This window comes from Podarcis melisellensis (assembly GCF_964234715.1).
Source record: "Podarcis melisellensis genome assembly, chromosome: 15".
Classification (NCBI taxonomy): Eukaryota; Metazoa; Chordata; class Lepidosauria; order Squamata; family Lacertidae; genus Podarcis; species Podarcis melisellensis.
The window spans coordinates 42,570,155-42,592,018 of NC_138532.1; the positions used below are offsets into that span (position 1 = coordinate 42,570,155).

At 50.1% G+C, this 21,864-nt stretch overlaps 1 protein-coding gene across 1 annotated transcript in view; it reads right to left on the reverse strand.

Moving 5' to 3' along the window:
- ABR (ABR activator of RhoGEF and GTPase) overlaps positions 1-10,883 on the reverse strand; it is a 113,478-nt gene extending 102,595 nt beyond the window's left edge. The window contains exon 1 of the mRNA XM_081890297.1: positions 10,169-10,883. Coding sequence (XP_081746423.1) covers positions 10,169-10,748 — 580 coding nt within the window. The 5' untranslated portion in view covers positions 10,749-10,883. The remainder of the gene's footprint in view (positions 1-10,168) is intronic.
- Between the last annotated feature and the right edge of the window lie 10,981 nt (positions 10,884-21,864).

Consider the following 21,864-nt stretch of genomic DNA (forward strand, 5'->3'; position numbering starts at 1 on the left):
CTGAGCCACTGCCCTTCCCCTAAAAACAAACCAAGTTTCCAGTCCTCAAGTTTCTGAATTCGGGGTTGAAATAGCAAGGGTTCATCTAGTTCAGTATCGCTTCCAAGCATGTTTCCCGGCACAATTCAAAGTGTTGGTGCTGACCTTTAAAGCCCTAAATGGCCTCAGTCCTGTATACCTGAAGGAGTGTCTCCACCCCCATTGTTCTGCCCTGATACTGATGTCCAGCTCTGAGGGCCTTCTGGCGGTTCCCTCACTGCGAGAAGCCAAGTTACAGGGAACCAGGCAGAGGGCCTTCTTGGTGGTGGCACCCGCCCTGTGGAACTTCCTCCCACCAGATGTCAAAGAGAAAAACAACTACCAGACTTTTAGAAGGCATCTGAAGGCAGCCCTCTTTAGGGAAGCTTTTAATGTTTAATAGTCTACTGTATTTTAATATTCTGTTGGAAGCCGCCCAGAGTGGCTGGAGAAACCCAGCCAGATGGGCAGGGTATAAATAAATTATTATTATTATTATTATTATTATTATTATTATTATTATTATTATTCCTACACTGACTGGCAGCAGCTCTCCAGGACCTGGAGATGCTGCCGGGTCCTTCGGCATGAAAAGCGAGGGCTGTACCGCTACGCTACAGCCCTTCCCCAAGGGCTCTGCCTCTCTGCCACTCCTCGCTCAAGCTTGAGAAAAACACACAGGTAGGCATGTCACTCCCGCAGGGCATAGCAGTTGCCGTGTTGCCCTAGAGGTAAGCAGCCCAACTTGGCTTCCCTGCCAGAGGACATCCTCCTCCTTGCCTGAGTCAACAGCCCAAGCACACCCAATAAACAAGGGCTGTTTGCTTTGGCAGGAGAGGCGTGGCCAGCCTCTCCCCAGGGCAGCATTGGCACCGCTCCACCAAGGAGGGGTGGAGAGCAAGCGGGCAGGCCTTCAAGGAGGCATTCCTGGGCAAGCAAGCGCCATCCCGCACTGCAAGAACTGCGCAGCCTTTGAATCAGGTCTGGGGAGAAGCTTAGGACCAGGGGCTGAATGCGGATCCTGCTCTCTTGAGCTCGTCCCGGGACACACCCCTCACCAGCCCTCATTCAGTAACAATAAACACAGCCGTACCTTGGTTTTCAAACAGCTTAATTCTCGTACGTTTTGGCTCCCAAATGCCACAAACCTGGAAGTGACTGTTCCGGTTTGCAAACTATTTTTGGAACCCGAACGTCCGATGGGGCTAATAATAATAATAATAATTTATTTATACCCCGCCCATCTGGCTGTGTTTCCAACTGAGTATTAAAATACAATAACCTATTAAACATAAAGTTACCCACCGGTTCTAATGTTCCTGGGTTTGTTGGACTCCAGTTCCCATCAGCCCCTGCTGGTGTGGCCAGTGCTCAGGGATGATGGGAGCTGTAGTCCAACTGCATCAAAAAGGGGCCGCAGTTTAGCTCGCCTGCATTAAGCTATCAAGGCTTTATGTTGTTGCAGGAATTTATGTATAGGTTGGGGGGCGTTGGCCCTCCAGCAGATATCATGCACATGCAGCCCACTACCAAAATCAGCACAATCACTTTTGTGACTTGTCCCCACAAAACACTTCATCACAGTTTCTTCCTATCTATTCAAAGGGCCTTTGCTGCAGTGATACCAAATGTAAGAATTCACTGATAGATGCATCTGTGTACTGACTCACAGGGAAAACTTCAGAAATTCATATATACATGTGAGCTCAGCTACTCAGCAGCCCCTCTGCCTGAGTGATAATCCCTGGCATCCTGATTCCTGAGTGCCAGACAGGTAGCCATTCCAGAAATAACAAACCCAGATGAAGACAAAAGGGTGTGCTTAACTTGGCTGGGAAACAGGGAAATGTAAATATCTCTTTTGTTACACTTGATGGGTGTTTGGTGGAGGGCAAGGGGAACCATAGGGCAGGGTCCAGGATGCTCAAATTACTGCCACCAGACCTCCCGTTTCATGATGTAACTGTGATGTATTAGTGATGTCGTTTGAGGGATGTAACATGGGGATTAGCAGCTAATAAAAATTGGGGTTCTCTTTTGTTTGGGGCTTCCATCTTGTTCCACCTTGTGGCAGGTGGGAGTCCTGTCGCGACAGTCTTCAACAAAGACCAAGCCGACTGGCTGCTGTTTTGCTCTGGTATTCCTGGCTGCTGTCCTTGCTTTTTGTCCAAGGGAGCCCTCAGATTTCTCCGTTAACAATGTCCCTCTGGTTTTGAAGAGAAAGCAACCAGGACACACTCCAAGGATGCTCTTTTCAACTGGGAGAAAGCCGCTGAGCATTGCAGGGATAGCCAGCAGGCTGGGTGGTCAAGGAGGCAAGCAGATCTCTGGGAAGGTCAGGATCTTGAGCATCTTTCAGCTGATCTTGCATCCCTTCCAGGTAACAAAGCCTCTCCATGCGCCCCCAAGTGGTGAAACGGAAGTACCGGCGCAGAACCTGCCCCTCGCCTTTCCCTGCATGGGGCTAAAAACCCACCCGGCCCAGTATCCTGTTTCCAACAGAGGACAGGCAGATGCCTCTGCAAAGTCTGCAAGCAGAGGACAAAGACATCAGATCTCTGACACTTCCTGCCCCCATCTGTGGTCTAGCAGGCCTCTCCTCAATTTTGGGTTTGCACACTAAAAATAAAGAAATCACAAGCCAATTAAAGCAGATGATGGGGGGGGGGGGAGGGAACAGAGAGCAGTACCAGCTCAGGAAATTGTCAACTGTGGCTTTACTGGCAAGGCAAAAGATCGCCAGCACGATCAGATCACCCGTTTCCTTGCCGACCTTCTGCAGCCGGGGAGATAACAACTTGCCATCTGATCCACCTACAGCCCAACGTCTGCAGAGCGACTAAAGCCCCAGCTAAAATCCTTGGCCAGCTGAAAGGATGTTTTGCAAATTTCCCCCCAGCCAAGCCAGCACCCTTGACTCTCAGAGCCTTGCAGATTAATCAACTCGAGTGTGTGTTGATTAATCTACTGAACAATCAACTCAAGCGGGTGGATTGATCAATTATCTCTCTACATTATATATATATGTATGGGATGGGGAAACTGTTTGCAGCCCAGGGGCCACATTCCCCACCTGGGGAACCTTCAGAGGGCCAGTCCTTAGGCAAGGTCTTAAGAGACAGGGGGGCCTAGGGGAAAACATTGCTCACCCCTGCAATATACCTAGATTAATATTATTCTTTATGGTATTGATATTGGCCGCTCAGAAGTAGAGTTCCCTGGTGGATACAGACCCATTCGCCAGATGCAGTCTGCATAAGCTTATGCCGTAATAAGAGAGGTTAGTCTTTTAAAGGCAAGACAAAGCCCTTTCTTGCAAGAGAGCGACGCATCTGCGCTCAGAGGGAAAACGATAATCCACAAGGTTAATAGCGGGTAAATCACAACAGTGTTATAAAAACAATTGCAGCCTTTTTAAAAAAAATGCTCACACAATCAGTGTTTTTTTTAAAAAAACAACAACAAAACACCACCAGATCTCAAGAACCTGCAAGAAATAGAAGGAGCCAAGCGGGTTTCCCTGGGGAGGTTTTCCACTGCCAGAAGAGGCACCACCAACAAGGCCCTGTCTGCAGTAACCCTCTGATCTACTTCATTCAGTTAGTATACATGGGCCAAGACCTCCTCACTCCATCTTAAAGTTTGGGCAGGTAAGCATGGAGACAGTGGCCTCTCAGGTAATCTGGTCTCAAGTGGTTAAGGCCTTTAAACGTTACACAACTGCACATGGAGGAGGAATCCCGTTTGATGCAGATTTACACACAGGACTTGGGGGTTCTGACCCAATCAAGCTTCGCTCCCCATTGGACCATTCACTCTCCATTGGCTCTCCTCCTGCATCAAGCATCTGCTGATGTCTGCTTGTGCACTGTCAGTTTTTTCATTTTTTAAAGGAAGCCTGAGTAATTATATGCAAAATTACACACACACACACACTTATCTGTATAAAAGAGCCAAACTGCGGGCTGTATTATATTTTTGCAGCCTAACTTTATAAATACATTATATCTTCCTATATACATAAAATATAATGCTGTCATCAAGCAGCCACACTGGAAGTGACACATTATATGAAGCACCCAACTGTCAAATTTGTTGAATATTGCTTTTCAAGAGTCCCAGCCTTTTAAGGCTCCACTGGGCATTCCCCAGAACATGCATTCAATTACCTTTCCCCCCCCCCCACAGCACTAGGGACTAGAAACTTGACTTTCTTCCAAAACCAAAATTAAAACCAAGTTTCTCAGAAGGCTGAGGCTGCAGTCCTATAGCTGCAGGTAAACTCTTGGAGGCACCTGCAAAATTGACCTCTGCACCAAGAAATTGAAAGAGTTTGCTCATTTCTGCTCTGTAATGGCAAAATGATGAAAGAAACACTCTCTTTGGCTCTCAAAGCTTTACCTAAAGATCGGTAGAGCTGTAAAGAACCAGCTGATAAAACTACGAAGTTAAAAATAAAGAAACCTGAAAACAGCTAATGAAGTTTCAGAAGTGGTCAGCAAATGCAATCATCTTGATCAAGGCCGGGGGACCCTCCAGGCGTTGCCGTCATATAATATTTTATTTATTGCCATTATATCCCACCTTTTCCTCCAAAGGAGCTCAAGGTGACGTATGTGCTTTCCCTCCTTCTCTCCCATTAAACCTCACAACAACCCTGCGAGGTAGGTAAGGCTGAGAGACGACAGCGAGTGGCCCAAGGTAATACCCAGTCAGCTTCATAGCCAAGAGGGGCAGATTTGAACCCGGGTCTCCCAGGTTCTACTCCGGCGCTCTAACCACACTGGCTCTCCATTGGTGCCGCTGCTGGGAGCTGTAGTCTAAAGCATCTGGAGGAAGCCAGGTTAGTGACGGCTGGTCTAAAAGGATGCCAAACACAGTGGAAACCTAAGCAGAGCTTGGCTCTGAACTGCCGCAGGACGCAAACCTGCCAAGAGGGCTTTTAGCTAATTAAAGAAAGGAAGAAAAAAAGAGGGTGTCACGTGGCAGCATCACTATATAGGACACAGGTCAACAGCCTTGGAGGAAAACCTCCCTCGCAAAAGACACAGCTGTACCACCATCCATTTGGCAACGCGGACCGTGACCTTTGGACAAGCATCTTGCCTCAGAAAGAGCTGTCACAGGCAGTTCTCCCCACGAAGGCCAGATGCAGCTCAAATGCACCCAAGTTCCTCCAGGATAATACAAAATACAAAAGCTGCAACTTCCTGGTTAGGAAAAGAACTAGGTGGGTTGGGCAACACGCTCCCCTCTCTTTCACACACACACACACACACACACAAAACCAAAAACAAGTGGGGAGGGAATTGGCCAAGCCGCATGAGATAATCTCAGCTTTCCTTAAAAAAACTGAGCTACATTTATGTATCTGACAACAGCCGCACGGATACTACTAGCCCAGAGATGGAAAGAATAGAGTCCCTAACCTAGACAGCATCTTAAAAAGCAGAGACATCACCTTGCCAACAAAGGTCTGTATGGTTAAAGCTATGGTTTTCGAAGTGGTGATGTATGGAAGTGAGAGCTGGACCACAAAGAAGGCTGATCGCCGAAGAATGGATGCTTTTGAATTCTGGTGCTGGAGGAGACTCTTGAGAGTCCCATGGACTGCAAGAAGATCCAACCTATCCATTCTGAAGGAAATCAGCCCTGAGGGCTCACTGGAAGGACAGATCCTGAAGCTGAAGCTCCAATACTTTGGCCACCTCATGAGGAGAAGACTCCCTGGAAAAGACCCTGATGTTGGGAAAGATGGAGGGCACAAGGAGAAGGGGACGGCAGAGGACGAGATGGTGGGACAGTGTTCTCGAAACTACCAGCATGAGTTTGACCAAACTGCCGGAGGCAGTGGAAGACAGGAGGGCCTGGCATGCTCTGGTCCAGGGGGTCACGAAGAGGCGGACACGGCTAAACAACTAAACAACAACAACAACCAGAGAGCAATGGCAAACTAAGCTGATGAACTATGCCAAAAACGGCAAAGCCGACTGTAAAACTCAGAAAACCAGAGAAAAACTTTTTGAAAGAACGGGAAAAAATTTATAATCTATTTAGGAGACCGCTGTAAGCAGATGGAAACATTAGCAGGATTCTAATTTCACTTGTAACGTAACAAATGCTATGGATAATATGGATGGATACAAAATATAGATTATATGCAGTTTTAAATGTTGATAATAGGACCCATGGAGTGGATGTCCGGCGATTCAGAAAAATCTCTGTGTACGGATATGTACTTGGTATTGTTATAAATTTATATTTGTAAGATCAAATAAAAACGATTTTTTTAAAAAAGTTGAGCTAAGCTGCTAGTCCCTGTGGTTTCAAAGTTGAAGCTGAAACTAGTGAGGCCCCAAGGAAAGAAGCCTCTGGCAGTGGACTGCCTTGGAAAATGGGGGCCAAATTTGATGATTCTATGATCCGGCTGCTCTAGACAGTCCCAGGTGTGCACAGGCACACACACACACACAAACAAGCAAGCAACAACCCCACGAGAGGAACCCAGCTGAAAATGCATTCCTGACCCAGTTGGCTCAAGACTGCCTACTCTGTCTGGCAGCGGCTCGCAGGGGTTTCGGGCAGGAAGTCTCTCTGGACACGCCAGTGTGAATCGGGGACCTTCTGAAGTCAAACAGTGCAGGCAAAAGAAAACGGGTCGCCTGGCGCTGTTGTGAGCTCAGGCGACTAACCACCCATCCAAAGTGGCCCACGCAGGTGGACGAAATAAGGATTCGGCCAGGGGCAATTCCACCTCCCTGCCATTGCCAACTTTCAAAATGAACCAGGCGTATTTTGCTCCTGTCAACTGGCCGCTGGCAACCGAGTGAAGATGCCTGGGTGCCGGAATGGAGCCTGGCAGCTCTACCATCTGGGGATCTTGGTGCCTAGCTTATACACCTGAATTTCTAACACTGGGCCTCTCATGAGAATAATACTACTACTAATAATAATAATAATAAATTTTATTTATATCCCACCCTCCCCAGCCGAAGCCAGGCTCAGAGCGGCTAACAACAATAAAACAGTACAAAAGTACAACACAACACTCTAAAACCATTCATTATAAAATTAATTCAAATCAAGCCACTGGCAACCATTGGGCCAGAGCTCTGCGAAGATTGCCGAGGGAGGGAGTAAGGCTGTGCCCTGGCCAAAGGCCTGGTGGAACAGCTCTGTCTTGCAGGCCCTGCGGAAAGATGTCAAGTCCCGCAGGGCCCTAGTCTCTTGTGACAGAGCGTTCCACCAGATCGGAGCCACAGCCGAAAAAACCCTGGCTCTAGTTGAGGCCAGCCTAACCTCTCTGTGGCCTGGGACCTTCAAGATGTTTTTATTTGAAGACCGTAAGTTTCTCTGTGGGACATACCGGGAGAGGCGGTCCCGTAGGTACGAGGGTCCTAGGCCATATAGGGCTTTAAAGGTTAAAACCAACACCTTAAACCTGATCCTGTACTCCACCGGGAGCCAGTGCAGCTGGTATAGCACTGGGTGAATGTGATATCGCAGCGAAGACCCCGTAAGGAGTCTCGCTGCAGCATTCTGCACCCGCTGGAGTTTCTGGGTCAGTCTCAAGGGCAGCCCCACGTAGAGCGAGTTACAATATTCCAGTCTGGAGGTCACCGTCGCGTGGATCACAGTGGCTAGGTCAGGGCGAGAGAGATAAGGAGCCAACAATCAGGACCTGAAGGCAGCAGGAACTCCCTTCACTTGCAGTTTCCAAGAACTGGCATTTAGAGGCACTTACGGCCGCTGGCTGAGGATGGAGAACAGAGCCATTGGGCCTTGTGGCCAGCGACAGCTTTAACCTCCATGACTTTCCTTAACCCGCTTTCAAAGCTGCTGATTTGGGCAATGTGTCACTCTCTCTGGTGGGAGCCAACAGCGTAGCCGTGCTGCGTGACAAAGTCCTTCCTCTTGACTTTGCAGAATCTCTGACCTCTCAGCTTCATCAGATGACTCCCGAGTTGCATGAAAATTGAATCGCCTCCCACCTGGTCCTTGTTAATGGGACCTTCTTCTCGCAAAGGTCTTCTGCTGAGCTGCAGTTCTTCCCCTCTCCCCTTACTATCAGGTCAGATTCTCTGCCCACCCAGGCCAGTGTTGCCTGCTCTGAACGGCAGCGAGTCTTCAAGATCCCCTGCCGAGGCCCTTCCCACCTCTTGCCATCTGATCTGCTTACATTTCAAGCACACGCCCCCCCCCACACAAAGAATTCTGGGAACTGTAGTTCACCCCTACAGAGAACTACAGTTCCTGTCACCTTTAAACTGCAGTTCCCAAGATTCTTCAGAAGAGGAGGAAAATATGCTTTAAATGTATGGTGTGTAGGCAGCCTTGGGGTTTGGGGGGTTGCACCTGGGACCTTCTGCATGCCAAGCAGCTGTCCTGCCACTGAGCTGTAGCCTGATGGGATTTGCAGTCCGGCACCCCTTGCCTTGGGCCATGACATGCATTACTTCTGCACCAAGAGACTGTTTAATTTCCCTCTAATCCCAACCCTCCCTGTAACCACAGATGTTTTGGGGAAGGTGTGGCCACTCAGACATGTACATGCTCAGGGGCACCTTGGGTTTCCATTACTGTAAAGACAACTCTATATTGAGTGTTAGCGCTGAAAAGTGGCTTGGACACCCCAGGACGTTTCCAGCAGGGATGAATTCCGTAACCCCCTCAAAGCGATGTGTGCGTAGCTGAGAGAGGATTTGCCTCTAGGGGCCAAATTAAAACCCGGCAATAACATGCTCTTCCTGAAAGTCCTGGACCTATTAAGCTATTTTGACAGCGGCATCAATCCTGCTCTCTCTGAGGAGCTGCCTCGGTCTTCCCTGGAGAGGCTTTGCGGCTGGCAGAACGAAAACAAACCCAAGTCTTGCTTTAAGCAATGGGCTCAGTTCCAGGTCTGATTATTGAGGCTGAGCCGGGGATCTGTGATGCTGGGCTGTGGGGAGGTTTGTGCCCAAAAAAACTGTTGTTGTTATTATTAACAACAACAATAATAATAATTTATTTATAAAAACTGTTTGCCTGCTGCTTTGTCATAAAAAAATACATCAAAGTGGTTTGCAACTATAAAGCCATAAAACCATACAATGTAACCATAAAGAAGTTTAAAGAGGGCATCCATTAGCCTTTGTCGAAGGATGTATTATTAATTTCCTGCAGAGGCACTTAATTTGTTGTTGTTATTTATTTATCAAGGGATGTTGATTCTCCAGTAAGTTAAGGTAGCAGTCTTAGAAACTCAGATATTTAAGCTAGGGGCAAATAGCTCCTTAAACCAAAGTTACAGTCGCCAAAACGGAATATCAGATGACGGACTGACGGTGATTGATACTCAGTTAAACATCTGGTTAGTTTATATGACAACCTTGAGTTAGATTAAGAACTTAGAGAACTTAAAGAAGAAAAGTCACTAGATCCAGGGACAGTCCACACATATAGTGGCTTATTCCTACCTCTTTTAATGGTGACCATTCATAACGTAGGAATACTCTTCACAGCTGTGAGCAGGGCAGTTGGGGTGGGATCAGTGAAGACAAACTACAACAATTAACTAAAACGTCTTCACTGCTCCTGCTCAGACTGCACAGAAAAAGCACTTTGGTTCCTGAAATTCATTCCGATAGAATGTAAGCGTGAGAATTCTACAGGATGTGGTCTTAGTGTGTGAAAACAGCCCAGATCCAATGGCAGGAACTTCCAGATGGAGATTGTTAGACACCATCCCACCGCCTGGGCATCCTCACTTTGATAGCCTGGTACAAAAAGCGCCTGGCGCCAGACGCCCCCAATGGGCAAGCAGGACCTGAGCACAAGAGCAGCACTCTCCCCTCCTGCGGTTTCCAGCTACTGGCATTCAGAAGCATGGCTGCCTCCAGCAGAGCCATCCTGGCCAGAAGCCAGAGACAGCCTTTTCCTCCACGAGTGCCAGATAGCCCAAAGATGTAGCTCAGCACAAGGCAGTTAAGTCCCAAAGCTGCAGTCAAATCCCAGGAATGGCATTGTTATAATAAAACGGGACAAAGCCAAGTCACTTCAATGGAGCCTCCCTGGGCAGGCGCAGTCTACCAGTGTATTTCTGGAAAATGGGAGAGAGACTGAGGGTGGGGTGGGGCGTGCCAGGACCCCTTCTCCTCGCCCGGAGACCTACCTACGGACGAAGCATCCTCGTGGTCGGAGCTGGTGCAGCTCCAGTCGCTGCTTCCTCCTCCTCCTCCTCCCGCTCTTTCGGGGTCGCAGCTGCAGCCGGGAGACTCGCTTTCCTGGACCAGGCGCAGGTGGCGCTCGGGGGAGCCGCAGCCGTAGGGGAGCTCCCGAATTGGGGGGCGTTTCCAGAGGCGAGGGGGCGGCGGCGGAGGCAAGCGGCGGGCCAACGGGGGCTCCCCCGGCGCCGAGTCGTGCGCCCTAGGCGCGCCGGGGCTGGAAAGACCCTTCGGCGTCTCCTTGTGCGCCCCGGGCGCGCAGGGGCTGGACGGGGCGGGCGGCTCTCCTCCGCCTCCTTCTCCTCCCCGCCGCTGCAGCGCCGCCTCCAAGTAGACCACTTTGAACTTCTCCTCCTCCAGGGCCCGCTGGAGCCGCTGCAGCGTCCGCCGGCACCGGCCCAGCTCCTCCTCCATGGAAGCCACCGAGTGCAGGCGCAGCGCCGGCGCCGCCTCGCCGGGGAACTCGAGGCGCCAGTGGCGCTCGAACTCCGCCGCCGCATCTTCCCCTTCTCCCTCCGGGTCCCCCATGGCTGGGCGCCGGGCCCGGATCGGGGCCTCCCGGGGCGGAGGGGCCCTTGGCGAGGATGGAGAGCCCCGTCCCCCGCCCCGCTCCTTTGCGCGGAAGGTCTTCGCCCGTCCGCCTCCCCCGGAGCACAAATAAATTCAAACTTTCCCCAAACTTTCCTCCTCCTCCTCCTCCTCCTCTCTCTCGCTTCGGGAGCTTCTTCCGCTCTCGGCGCCCTGGGCCAGCCCCAATCTCCGCCCGGAGGGATCCGCCCAGCAGGCGGGGCTGCAAAGGCCGGCCCAGGCTGCTGTCCCAGGCCCTGGTGCGCGCGCTCCTTCTGCGTGCAAGAAGACGCACAGGACCCCTAAGGCGCGGTGCACGCGCTTGCTAAAGAGCAAGAGTGGCTGGGACCCCCCCCCCAAAAAAACACCAAAAATCCAAACATGAAAAAAGGGTCTGAATCGTTTCCTCATATTTCTAGAGAAATGTGTGTCTGGTTGCCTTACGGCAGTGATGGCCAAACTTGGCCCTCCAGGTGTTTTGGGACTACAACTCCCTTCTTCCCTGACCACTGGTCCTGTTAGCTAGTAGTTCCAAAAAAGAGCTGGAGGGCCAGGTTTGGCCACCACTGCCTTACAGGGTTTTCAAAACTTGGGTCACCAGCTGTTGTTGGACCACAACTCCCATCATCCCTTGCTAACAGGACCAGTGGTCAGGGATGATGGGAACTGTAGTCTGAAAACTGCTGGAGACCCAAGTTTGGGAAACCCTGCTTTCCGAAGAGAGCTTGGCGGCTGCTCTATCAGGCCCAAGGGGGCCCATCTCGTCCAGCTTCTGGCTTTCACAGCGGCCAATCAGGTGCCACCTTTGGCTACATGCTTCCACCGCCTCTGATCGCCACTGCAGTCAAGTGGAGCGTGAGGCAGTGAGATACACACAGATGCAAGAAGACACCAGGGGCCGGCATCCTGTTCTCTCAGTAGACAAATGCTCCGAAGAACCTGGGAACCTAGATAGACTGCCTCTGGATCTGGAGGTTCCATATGAAGAGCTAGATGAGGGCAAAAAAGCCCATTTGGTCCCCCAGCACCCTGTTCACACATGGGCCAAACAGATGCCACAATGGGAAGCCCACAGGCAGGACTTTATTGCAACAGCAACTCTCCCCCCTCTTGTGATTTGCAGCAACCAACAGTGGAGGGAGAATATAGCCATTGTGGCTAGAAGCTACTGATAGCCACTCACTTGAATGTCTTTAAAAGATTAGACTAATTCACGGGGGATAATAAGGCTATCATTACTTCATGTGGCCATGAGTTCCGCAGTTTAACTCTGCGCCTTGCGAAGGACTTTCTTCTGCCTGCCCTGACTCTTCCAACATTCAGCGTCATCTGCTTTTATTTTAAACCTCTCTAAAGATCTCCATTTCTTTGCTCCAAATAGTAGCTGAAGGGTGCTTTCAAAAGGGTGCTCTTTGGTGGGATGGGTGCATCTCAAGCAGGCACATTTTTGGGCGACATTGTTGTTGCAAAAAAACATGTAATCAGAAAGCTCTGAATAAACAAACAAAAACTGCTGCCAATGTCCCATTTGCAAAATCTGAACAATTGTTTACAACCTTAGCACACACAACACACACAGTTTGGAAGCACTCTGATTGGAACCCAGATCCTACTATCCATTCTGACTGTCACATAAAACACACAAACTCAAGAGATATAAACTGGGAGGCAGTGTGGAGTAGTGGTTAGAGTGTCAGACTAGGACCCGAGAGAGACCAGGGTTCGAATTCCCGCTTGGCTAGGAGCTCACGGAAGCCAGACACTGACCTAACCTACCTCACAGGGTTGCTGTGGGGATCAAGTGAGGAGGGGGAGGAGAACCTTGAGTGGAGAAAAAGGTGGAAGTATAAAGGCAATAAACAAAGAAACAAACAAATAAGACCAGACACCGAGCTTCTTAGCTATTCTGAACAAAATGTGCCTGAACTCCCTTTCTTTTTGCCTGCTCAGAATCACCCCCTGTTCCCAACGCCTCTCCCTCCTCCCGACCAAATTTGGACTGTGGGCCAGGGGTGGGCGGGCCAGTAAAGTGAGATGAGCGCCGCAACCACGACTGGACACAATGGTCAGGGGTCCCTTTACCTTTAATAACAACAGCCCGATGACAACAACTCATGTTAATCCACCAAGCAATCGGCCGATCAGTGCCTGACAGGCAGTGCGGTGTAGTGGTTAGAGTGCTGCACTAGGAGAACCCAGGAGACCAGGGTTCAACTCCCCCGCTCGGGGTGACCTTGGACCAGTCGCTGCCATTCTCAGCCTGACCTACCTCACAGGGTCGTTGTTGTAGGAATTAGGCTTGAGGCAGGGAGAACCATGTACACCCCTTTGAACTTACTGGAGGAGCATGGGAGATATAGAGGCAATTAAGAAATAAATAAGTCACTCCTAGTGAAGTCCCAACAATTAAAAAACATATACAAGAACATCTGCCAGATGACAGCAAAGGAAATCCGGACATCTCCAAAGCAAAATTCTGACCCCCGGTTAACCTCGGTTTTTTCTAGTTACTGAGGTTGGGGGGCTGGCTGGTGTGTCCCCCCCGGCTGTGACACCCTGCTGGACAGCACCCCTACTTCTCCACCTGAGCTCCTGACCCGGCCACCTCCGGTCTTCTCCATCGCCTGCCATCGCTGTCTTCCACGGCAAAGACGCTTACGGGACAGCGCAGGAGACAAGGGCTGCCTCTTTGATCCGCAGCCGAGGACAGACCCACACCGACACCCCACAAGGTTTGGGGGTCTCGCTCTCGCCTCCCGAGTTCGCCAGCCTGGAAACAAGAAGACGGGGGTCCTCCGCCGAGTTCTTCCAAGGGAGCCTCGCTCCTCACCGCCTTCCACAGCCCTCCATCCTCGGACTTCTGAAAAAGCCCCCCTCGCTCGCTGGAAGAAGATCAGACTTGCTTTGATGGAAGCAAATCAGCCGGTTGCTTTTCATTCATTCAAGAAATGGACCCGAGGCTCGCAACAAGCGGTCGGCGGCTGGGAAGCGGCACCGGTGCGCACATCCGCAGGCGCGCACGGAGACCTTTCCTCTCCCGGGTTCCCCCCTCCTTTCGCTGCCCCACCGGATCAAATGAAATGGATTGGATGCAACCAGCTGGCTTGAGGGAGGGGAGGGAGGTTTGAGCCATAAACAAGCCTTCGGTGACACTGGCTAAGTGTTTTCCTGGATCTCCTCCCAGTGCTGATGGAGCAAGATTTTTTTCCTCTTTCCTTTTTAACTCTGCCACATGCATTAGAGCCAGTTTGCTCCCTGGGGGATCTGCTGGACGTGCGCCACGGATGTGTCTCCAAAAGCGGCTCAGCCTGAGCAGCAAGCAGCCGAAGTGCTTTGTTGTTGTTGAGTCGTTTAGTCGTGTCCGCCTCTTCGTGACCCCCTGGACCAGAGCACGCCAGGCCCTCCTGTCTTCCACTGCCTCCCACAGTTTGGTCAAACTCCTGCTGGTAGCTTTGAGAACACAGTCCCACCATCTCGTCCTCCGTCGTCCCCATCTCCTTGTGCCCTCCATCTTTCCCAACATCAGGGTCTTTTCCAGGGAGTCTTCTCTTCTCATGAGGTGGCCAAAGTATTGGAGCCTCAGCTTCAGGATCTGTCCTTCCAGTGAGCACTCAGGGCTGATTTCCTTCAGAATGGAGAGGTTTGATCTTCTTGCAGTCCATGGGATTCTCAAGAGTCTCCTCCAGCACCAGAATTCAAAAGCATCCATTCTTCGGTGATCAGCCTTCTTTATGGTCCAGCCTCACTTCCATACATCACTACTGAGAAAACCAGAGCTTTAACTATACGAACCTTTGTTGGCAAGGTGATGTCTCTGCTTTTTAAGATGCTGTCTAGGTTTGTCATTGCTCCGAAGTGCTTAGTAAAATAATAATAGCATGTGTATGAGTGTGTGAGAGAGAGGAGGGCCAGGGTGGTATAATGGTTAGAGTGTTGGACTAGGATCTGGGAAAGACCAGGGTTCGAATCCTTGCTTGGTCATGAGGCTCGCTGGGTGACCTTGGGGACCAGTCACAGCTTCTGTCAGCCTAACCTACCTCACAGGGTTGTTGTGAGGATGAAATGGGGGGAAGGAGAGCCAAAGTACTCTGCCTTGGGCTTCTTGGATGAAAAGGCGGCATATGCATATTCATTGGCACCCATCTGTCTCTGGAAACAATGGCAGAGGGTGCTTTGGGGGTGAAGACAAACTGTCAGAAGCTTGCAGCGCCTGCTGTGGCTGTAGAAACCGATACAGGGGAGACATGTTTTGTTGCAGCTGGGGCAGAGGATGGCATCCGGTTGTGCAGCTGCAGATGTACTATGGCATTTTGTCTCTCTGTGCTCCTCCCAGAGGGCAGTCCTTCTTTGGTCACTGCCATGGATGCACAACTTGACTGCCTTTCTCCAGGCACTGCGGTCACCTGCAAGTTGCCTACAGGTAAGACAAGTCGGGAGATGGTCACAACAGCTCAGTCGCTAGAGCATGGGACTCCTAATCTCAGGGTCATGGATTCAAGTCCCACGTTGGGCAAAAGATGCTGGGATACTGCCGGGGAGACAGGGGCATCAGGCAGGTCCCCAGCTGGCTCCAGCCACTGGCCGGCAGCTGATCACCAGTCTCCCTTGGAACAGCATCAGTCAGCGACATGAGCCTCAGATATGTTTAGAGACCCGTGCACGCTCTATCAACAGAGGGTGTAAATCTTCTCACAGCAGAAGAGGCAGACAGAGCCATGTGTAAGCAGTATTTTACAGCAGTTTATTCAGCAGCAGGAACAAAGAAAAAAACATGTCTGCTTCCCTTCGTGTCCAGCAAAACAGCAATGCAAAATACAAACGGAAGTTCCCAGCAGATCTGTGCTGGAAGTAAACAGGCATGTGACACACAACAGCCATGCCTGTACCCTTTTAAGGTGGAACGGAACTATATCCTAACAAAAGATTCCTGAATTGCAGCAGGTTGCACTAGATGACCCAACTCTACAATTCAATGATTCTATGATTTGGGGGCAGCTGGCAGAGAGCAATACTGAGCTAGGACAGAGGTCTGACCCATTATAAGGCTTCCTCTTTAAATCAGCCTTTTTTACGGAAGTATGAGGACTAGGATCTTGCTTTATTTTTATTTTATTTTTTAGGGGAAAGGTCATAGCTCAGTGACAGAGCATCTGCAGGACGAACCCGCAAACTTCAGCTCGTGGAATTTGGTGTGAGGCAGCGAGACCACAGTTTCCGTTGCCTCTCCTCCTACACCAGCCTCCTGCCACATCAGCCGTTTGAATCTTTTCACCCCCGCCGCACCTGGGTCTTCTTGTGATGCCCTTTCAGCCCCCAAGATCCTGCGGGCAGCAAAGGTCTGGGACACCCCCTACCCCCCCAGTGTGGACACAAAGGCCATCATTTTGCAGAGTAGCAACTTAAGCCTGCCTTTTGCCAGCTGCAAAACCATTCATTTTTGCTGTTATTCTTGTTCTAGAAGGGACTGCTGTCTTCCCCCATATATGCCCACCTGGCAGCTCCCATCAGTGGAACTGGCACTGCTACAGGGGCCCCATGATACCCATTTTGCAATTCAAGGAACTCAGCCATTTTACCCTTTGGAACTCCCCGCCTGTTGACATCACTGCACGCTTTTGGGCAGCTGCTGAAACCATTTTTGTGAAGGCAAGCTCACCTAGATGTTTAGAAAGCTGATGCAGGTTTTAATCTGTTTCTTGGGTATTGCTATTTTAACTTTTCAAGAGTTTTAAATTATTGTTGTTAGTCCAGAGGTAGCATTATTATCAATTTGCGATGGAGTGGGAGGTTCACAGGCTATGAAGGACTTGCTCACAAATTTATTAACAGCTGCACGAATTATTATAGCTAGGAAGAGGAAGGGGCAAGCAGAATATAAAATGGAAGAATGGTACAAAGAGGTGTGGGATATAGCTATTAATGATAAATTAACACATGCCATTAAGGAAAGATGGGGAATATGCAGGAGAAATGATTTTGAGGAGATATGGACGGTGTTTGAAGAATTTGTACCATTAAAATGAAAAGGGGTCAAACCATCGCAAGAGGTGTTGAAATTTAGGAAGGTTGGATAGTTACAATGGAATGGTCTCGGTGGTGGGGCGCACGATTTTATTCTTATTTATGATTATTACTTTGTCAAAAAAATTAAAGAAAAATAAAATTTCAAAATAAGAAGGGGGGAAATTGTTGTTAATTTTTCTTAGTGATTTTTTGGGGGTAAACCATTTTGAGATAGTTTATAAATACAGTTTGTGTATGTGTATGTGTGTACACACACATACACACCCAAACACACACACTATATATTACAATCAAGCAGTGTATACATCTTAGGAGATGAAATGAAATAAATAAATAAATGCAGGTAGCTAGGCTGCCTTATTTCCTCTAACAGCAAAGACTGCTGGTTGGGGGCCAACAGAATCAGACTCCCAACCAGAGCCCCTGAGAAACGAGAGCAAGTTATTAGCATGCTCAGCTTGCAGAAATACAACACACACGCTCTTTGCTTTTTTTAAATGAAGGTGGAAGGGAACCCAAAATCAGTTCACTGAAAATGGAGCCAGCTCAGTGGTCATCCAGAAGACACTGAGTGTGCTGGTCCAGGGCGGAGGTTACCGTGGGGCGAGGTCCAGGACTTGAGTTGAGGGTCGGCAGACAGTCCTTCTCGGGCGAAGCGGGGTCCACAGCGAGAAGCTGGGCAAGGACAGGAACTCTGGGAAACAGGACTGGATGCTGGCCGAAACAGCTCTTCAACAATGTTGCTCCCGCAACCTGGGACTGGGCTGACTGGCTTTTATCTTCTCTGAGGCCAGGGGCGGCCCCGGCCCCCAGGAGACCCGCCTCTCCTGGCCTTAAGGCGAGCACTCCTCCTGGGAGAAACCAGTTCCCTTCGCCTCTCTGTCCTGAGCCTCTGCAGTTCAGGAGAGGCCGAAGGGTTACTGGGCCCAGGGGGAGACTCACCTGTAGGCACTGAGTCCTCAACCACATCTGGAGCCAGAGTGGATTCACCTGGTGCCTGCTCCTGAGGATCCGGCACAGGTGTAGGCGCTTCAGAATCAAGGCCCTGCCCCAGTTCAGCCAGCCATGGAGGCGGGGACTCCTGTGCAGGCTGGGATTCCTCCGGTTCAGCCTATGAATCGGATTCCCAGGCCATCACACTGAGCAGTGAACATCTGCTAGAAAAGAGCAAGGGGGAAACTGAGGCAACGGGGGGGGGGGAGAGAATAGACCAGCCTGATCCCCAAGCAGTATGGTGAGGAGGCACACATCACTTGAAACAGATGGCATTGATTTCTATTTTTAAAAATGCACGATAGCTTAAATGTTTAGGTGCAAATTCAGGAGAAAATTGCTGTCACTGAAACAGACATCATGCAACATCTCTCCAGGGTGGGGGAAAGTGTGCTCAGATATGTGCCTCTTCCGTTCTATTTATCATTTATTGTATTAATATCCCACCTTTTTCTCCAAGGAGTTCCTCATTCAGTCCCCACAACAACCCTGTGAGGTAGGCGAGACTGAAAGGCAGTCACATCCAGTGAGCATCATGGCCAAGTGGGGATTTGAACCCTGGTTTCCCAGGTCCTGGTGTGACACTCTAACCACTGCTCCAGGCTGCCTGTCAGCTGCTGTCCACCTGCTGCTGACTGAGGATGGGAAAAGAAAGAAAGAAAGAAAGAAAGAAAGAAAGAAAGAAAGAAAGAAAGAAAGAACACCACTGTTTTTCCAATTTGGATGGGACAGCCTTTCCGAGAGATGGCTCCTTCATCTCAAAGGACTGTCTTCCATACAGCAAGACGCACGACCGCCCTCGATGTATGCGCTGCAACATTTTGTTGCAGTCGCCACTTGCTTTTAAAACAAAGGCAAATACACAGGGTGTGGCTCAGTGGCAGAGCACCTGCTTGGTATGCAGAAGGTCCTATATTCAATCCCTGGCATCTCCTGGCAGGGCTGGGAACAGGACCTCAGAGTAAATATCATCTTCTGGGTGGGTGAAGAAGCCCTATACAGTAATGTGGTCTGCTAGATGGCGCTTGACATCACTTACAAAAACTCTTTTTGATTTGATATCCCACCTTTCACTCCCTTTAAGGGAGTGAAATTTGATAGGTAAAGGTAAAGGGACCCCTGACCATGAGGTGCAGTTGTGGGCGACTCTGGGGTTGTGGCGCTCATCTCGCTTTACTGGCCGAGGGAGCCAGCGTACAGCTTCCGCGTCATGTGGTCAGCATGAGTAAGCCGCTTCTGGCGAACCAGAGCAGCACGCGGAAACGCCGTTTAGCTTCCCGCCGGAGCGGTACCTATTTATCTACTTGCACTTTGACGTGCTTTTGAACTGCTAGGTTGGCAGGAGCAGGGACTGAGCAAAGGGAGCTCACCCCGTTGCGGGGATTCAAACCGCTGACCTTCTGATTGGCAGTCCTAGGCTCTGTGGTTTAACCCACAGCGCCACCCGCGTGCCTCCTCTGAATCTGATAGCCTTGAGCTAAACAATAGCATGGGGGGTCTAATGATGGGAAAGAACCCTGCCTGAAACTCCAGGCAGCTGCTGCCAGTCAGTGTAGACGATATTGAGCTAGATGATCTGACTCAGCGATAAGGCAGTGTCTCTGCACTTCAGAATACCTTCCCGTGTCTTTAACAAAAAGGCAGAGGACAGGTGGCCTACATGGTGTCTCAGCATTCACAACGACCCTGTGATGTAGGATAGACTGAGGCAGTATGCTGGCCCAAGGTCATCCAGGGAGGTTCGTGTCCAGGTATGGATTTGAACCCAGTCCCCTTGGGTCCGTAGCCTGGCACTCTAACACGGGGTGGCCCAAGCAACGCTTTACATATGTTGTGGGACTCCAATTCCCAGCAGTCCCAGCAGCCAGCACGCCCAATGGTCAGTGGCGATGGGAGCGAGGGTACAATAACTTCTGGAGGTTTGGTAATAGTTAACCCAGACATCCACAAACTCGGCCCTCCAGATGTGTCAGGACTGCAATTCCCATCATCCCTGACCACTGGTCCTGTTAGCTAGGGATGATGGGAGTTGTAATCCCAAATATCTGGAGGGCCGAGTCTGGGGATGCCTGAGTTAACCATTAGACCACCTTAGCTCACAAGCACCTGAACTTCCTAATTCTCCCACCAGAGAGAGCCAGAACATAACACAACCTTCCTTTCAGGGATGGCAGAGGAGGAAATCTAGAGTCACCAAAATCAATGAAAAGCGAGTGTATTAAGGAGGGGTCCATCTCTTGCCCCCCACCCCCAACTCTGATGTGTCCATCAAAATGCCTCCATCAAGCAAGGTGATTGGATGAAACGAAACAGGCACCTTTATCCTGCATAAACTTACAGCAGGGTGGGGGATTGTTTTGTTTTTACCACCCCACAGCAAGCTGTTAAAAGGCTGAGGAGCCCCGCCCTCCCTCAAAGAGAGAGAGCGCAACGTGGCTCGCTTTATGTATTTACTCATTTTATTGGACATTTGTCAGCTGGAGCGATCGGAGCTACTTAACTAAATTAAACCGGCTAACATACAATGGGAATTGCACGAATTGATTTAGCCTTGCTGGCATCCCGTATTGCCAGGGAGGGGGAATGGCAGCATATTTCCCATGACGTAGTTAGCCCAAGCCCCCCTAGAAAAAATAGATGACCCCCCCATTGTCAAAACCACTTGCCACAGAGGGCGTTCGCCCACACCCAGTTGTTGAGGGGCAGGGTCCATTTAGCCTGGGTGGGTGGGTGGTGTCACCGTGCTTCTGACTGCCCTGCAGGAATGACCTGGCCGCAAACGATGGGAGAGGAAGAATGAGCAACCGAACCACAGTTGAATATATCCCCCCCCAGTTGATCCATGGTGTTGATCCATACACAGCCCCACTCCACACCCCACAAGTCCCAACAGATTCAGACTACTTCTTCATGCTGTGCATAGTTAAACTATGGAACTCCCTGCCACTGGAGGCGGGGATGGTCAGCAACTTGGATGGCTTAAAAAGCGGATTAGACAGGTCCTGCTTGCTGGTTTCCCTTGGGGGCATCTGGTCGGCCACTGTAAGAACAAGAGGCAGGACTAGATGGCCTGATCCTGCAAGGCTCTTCCTGGGTTCTTTGATTTGTGGAGAATGGAAATCCTGGAGCAGAAGATGCAATAGGACCCTTGTACCCACGGGACTGCCTCTCCCGGTCTGCCCCACAGAGGACCTTAAGGTCCATAAACAGCAACACCCTCGTAGTCCCAGGCCATAAGGAAGTCAGATTAGCCTCAGCCAGAGCCAGGGCCTTCTCAACACTGGCCCCGGCCTGGTGGAACGCTCTGCCTCATGAGACCAGGGCCATGCGGGATCTGATTTCTTTCCGCAGGGCCTGTAAGACAGAGTTGTTCCACCTGGCCTTTGGCTTGGAATCAACTTGATCCCTTCCTCCTCTTTCCTTTTTCCTTTCTCCTTCTGTGATGTAACTCCTATTTGGGGACTTCCCTGGCTTTTTTTCTGGCCCACGTAGGACCAGTCTGGATAGTTAGCCTTGGTGAAGACTTGACGTTTTCATCCCCCAAAAGTTTTTGATTTGAGTTTCTAGTGAAATGAGGCTGCATTTGAATGTGGTACTTTAATCTTGTTTTTAAGCTGTATTTTAATCAATTGTTTTTATACCTGGTATTAACCACCCTGAGCCTGGTCTAGGCTGGGGAGGGCGGGGTAAAAATAAAATAAAATAAAATAAAATAAAATAAAATAAAATAAAATAAAAATAATTTTAATAGTTTTTTTAATGCAAAGCTGCTCTCTTGGCACAGCCCACCTAGGTTGGTTGCTAGAGGGATGAGGAGGTGACCCCACAGCGCCCCATTTGTGTGGGGCGATGGGCAACCCAGATTAACGTTCTGCTTTGCCTGTGGCTGAGTGGCTGCTCCGCAACAGAAAACAGCCCCAGAGGGAGGGAAGGGGAGAGGCCTTGGCTTCTCAAAGCACACTCCACAGGGACTAGCCCCTTGGGCGCAGCCTTTAGTTATAGGTGGTGGAAGCACGATAGATTAGCTCTGGGATTAGGGAGAGAGTCTCTCAAGGACTGC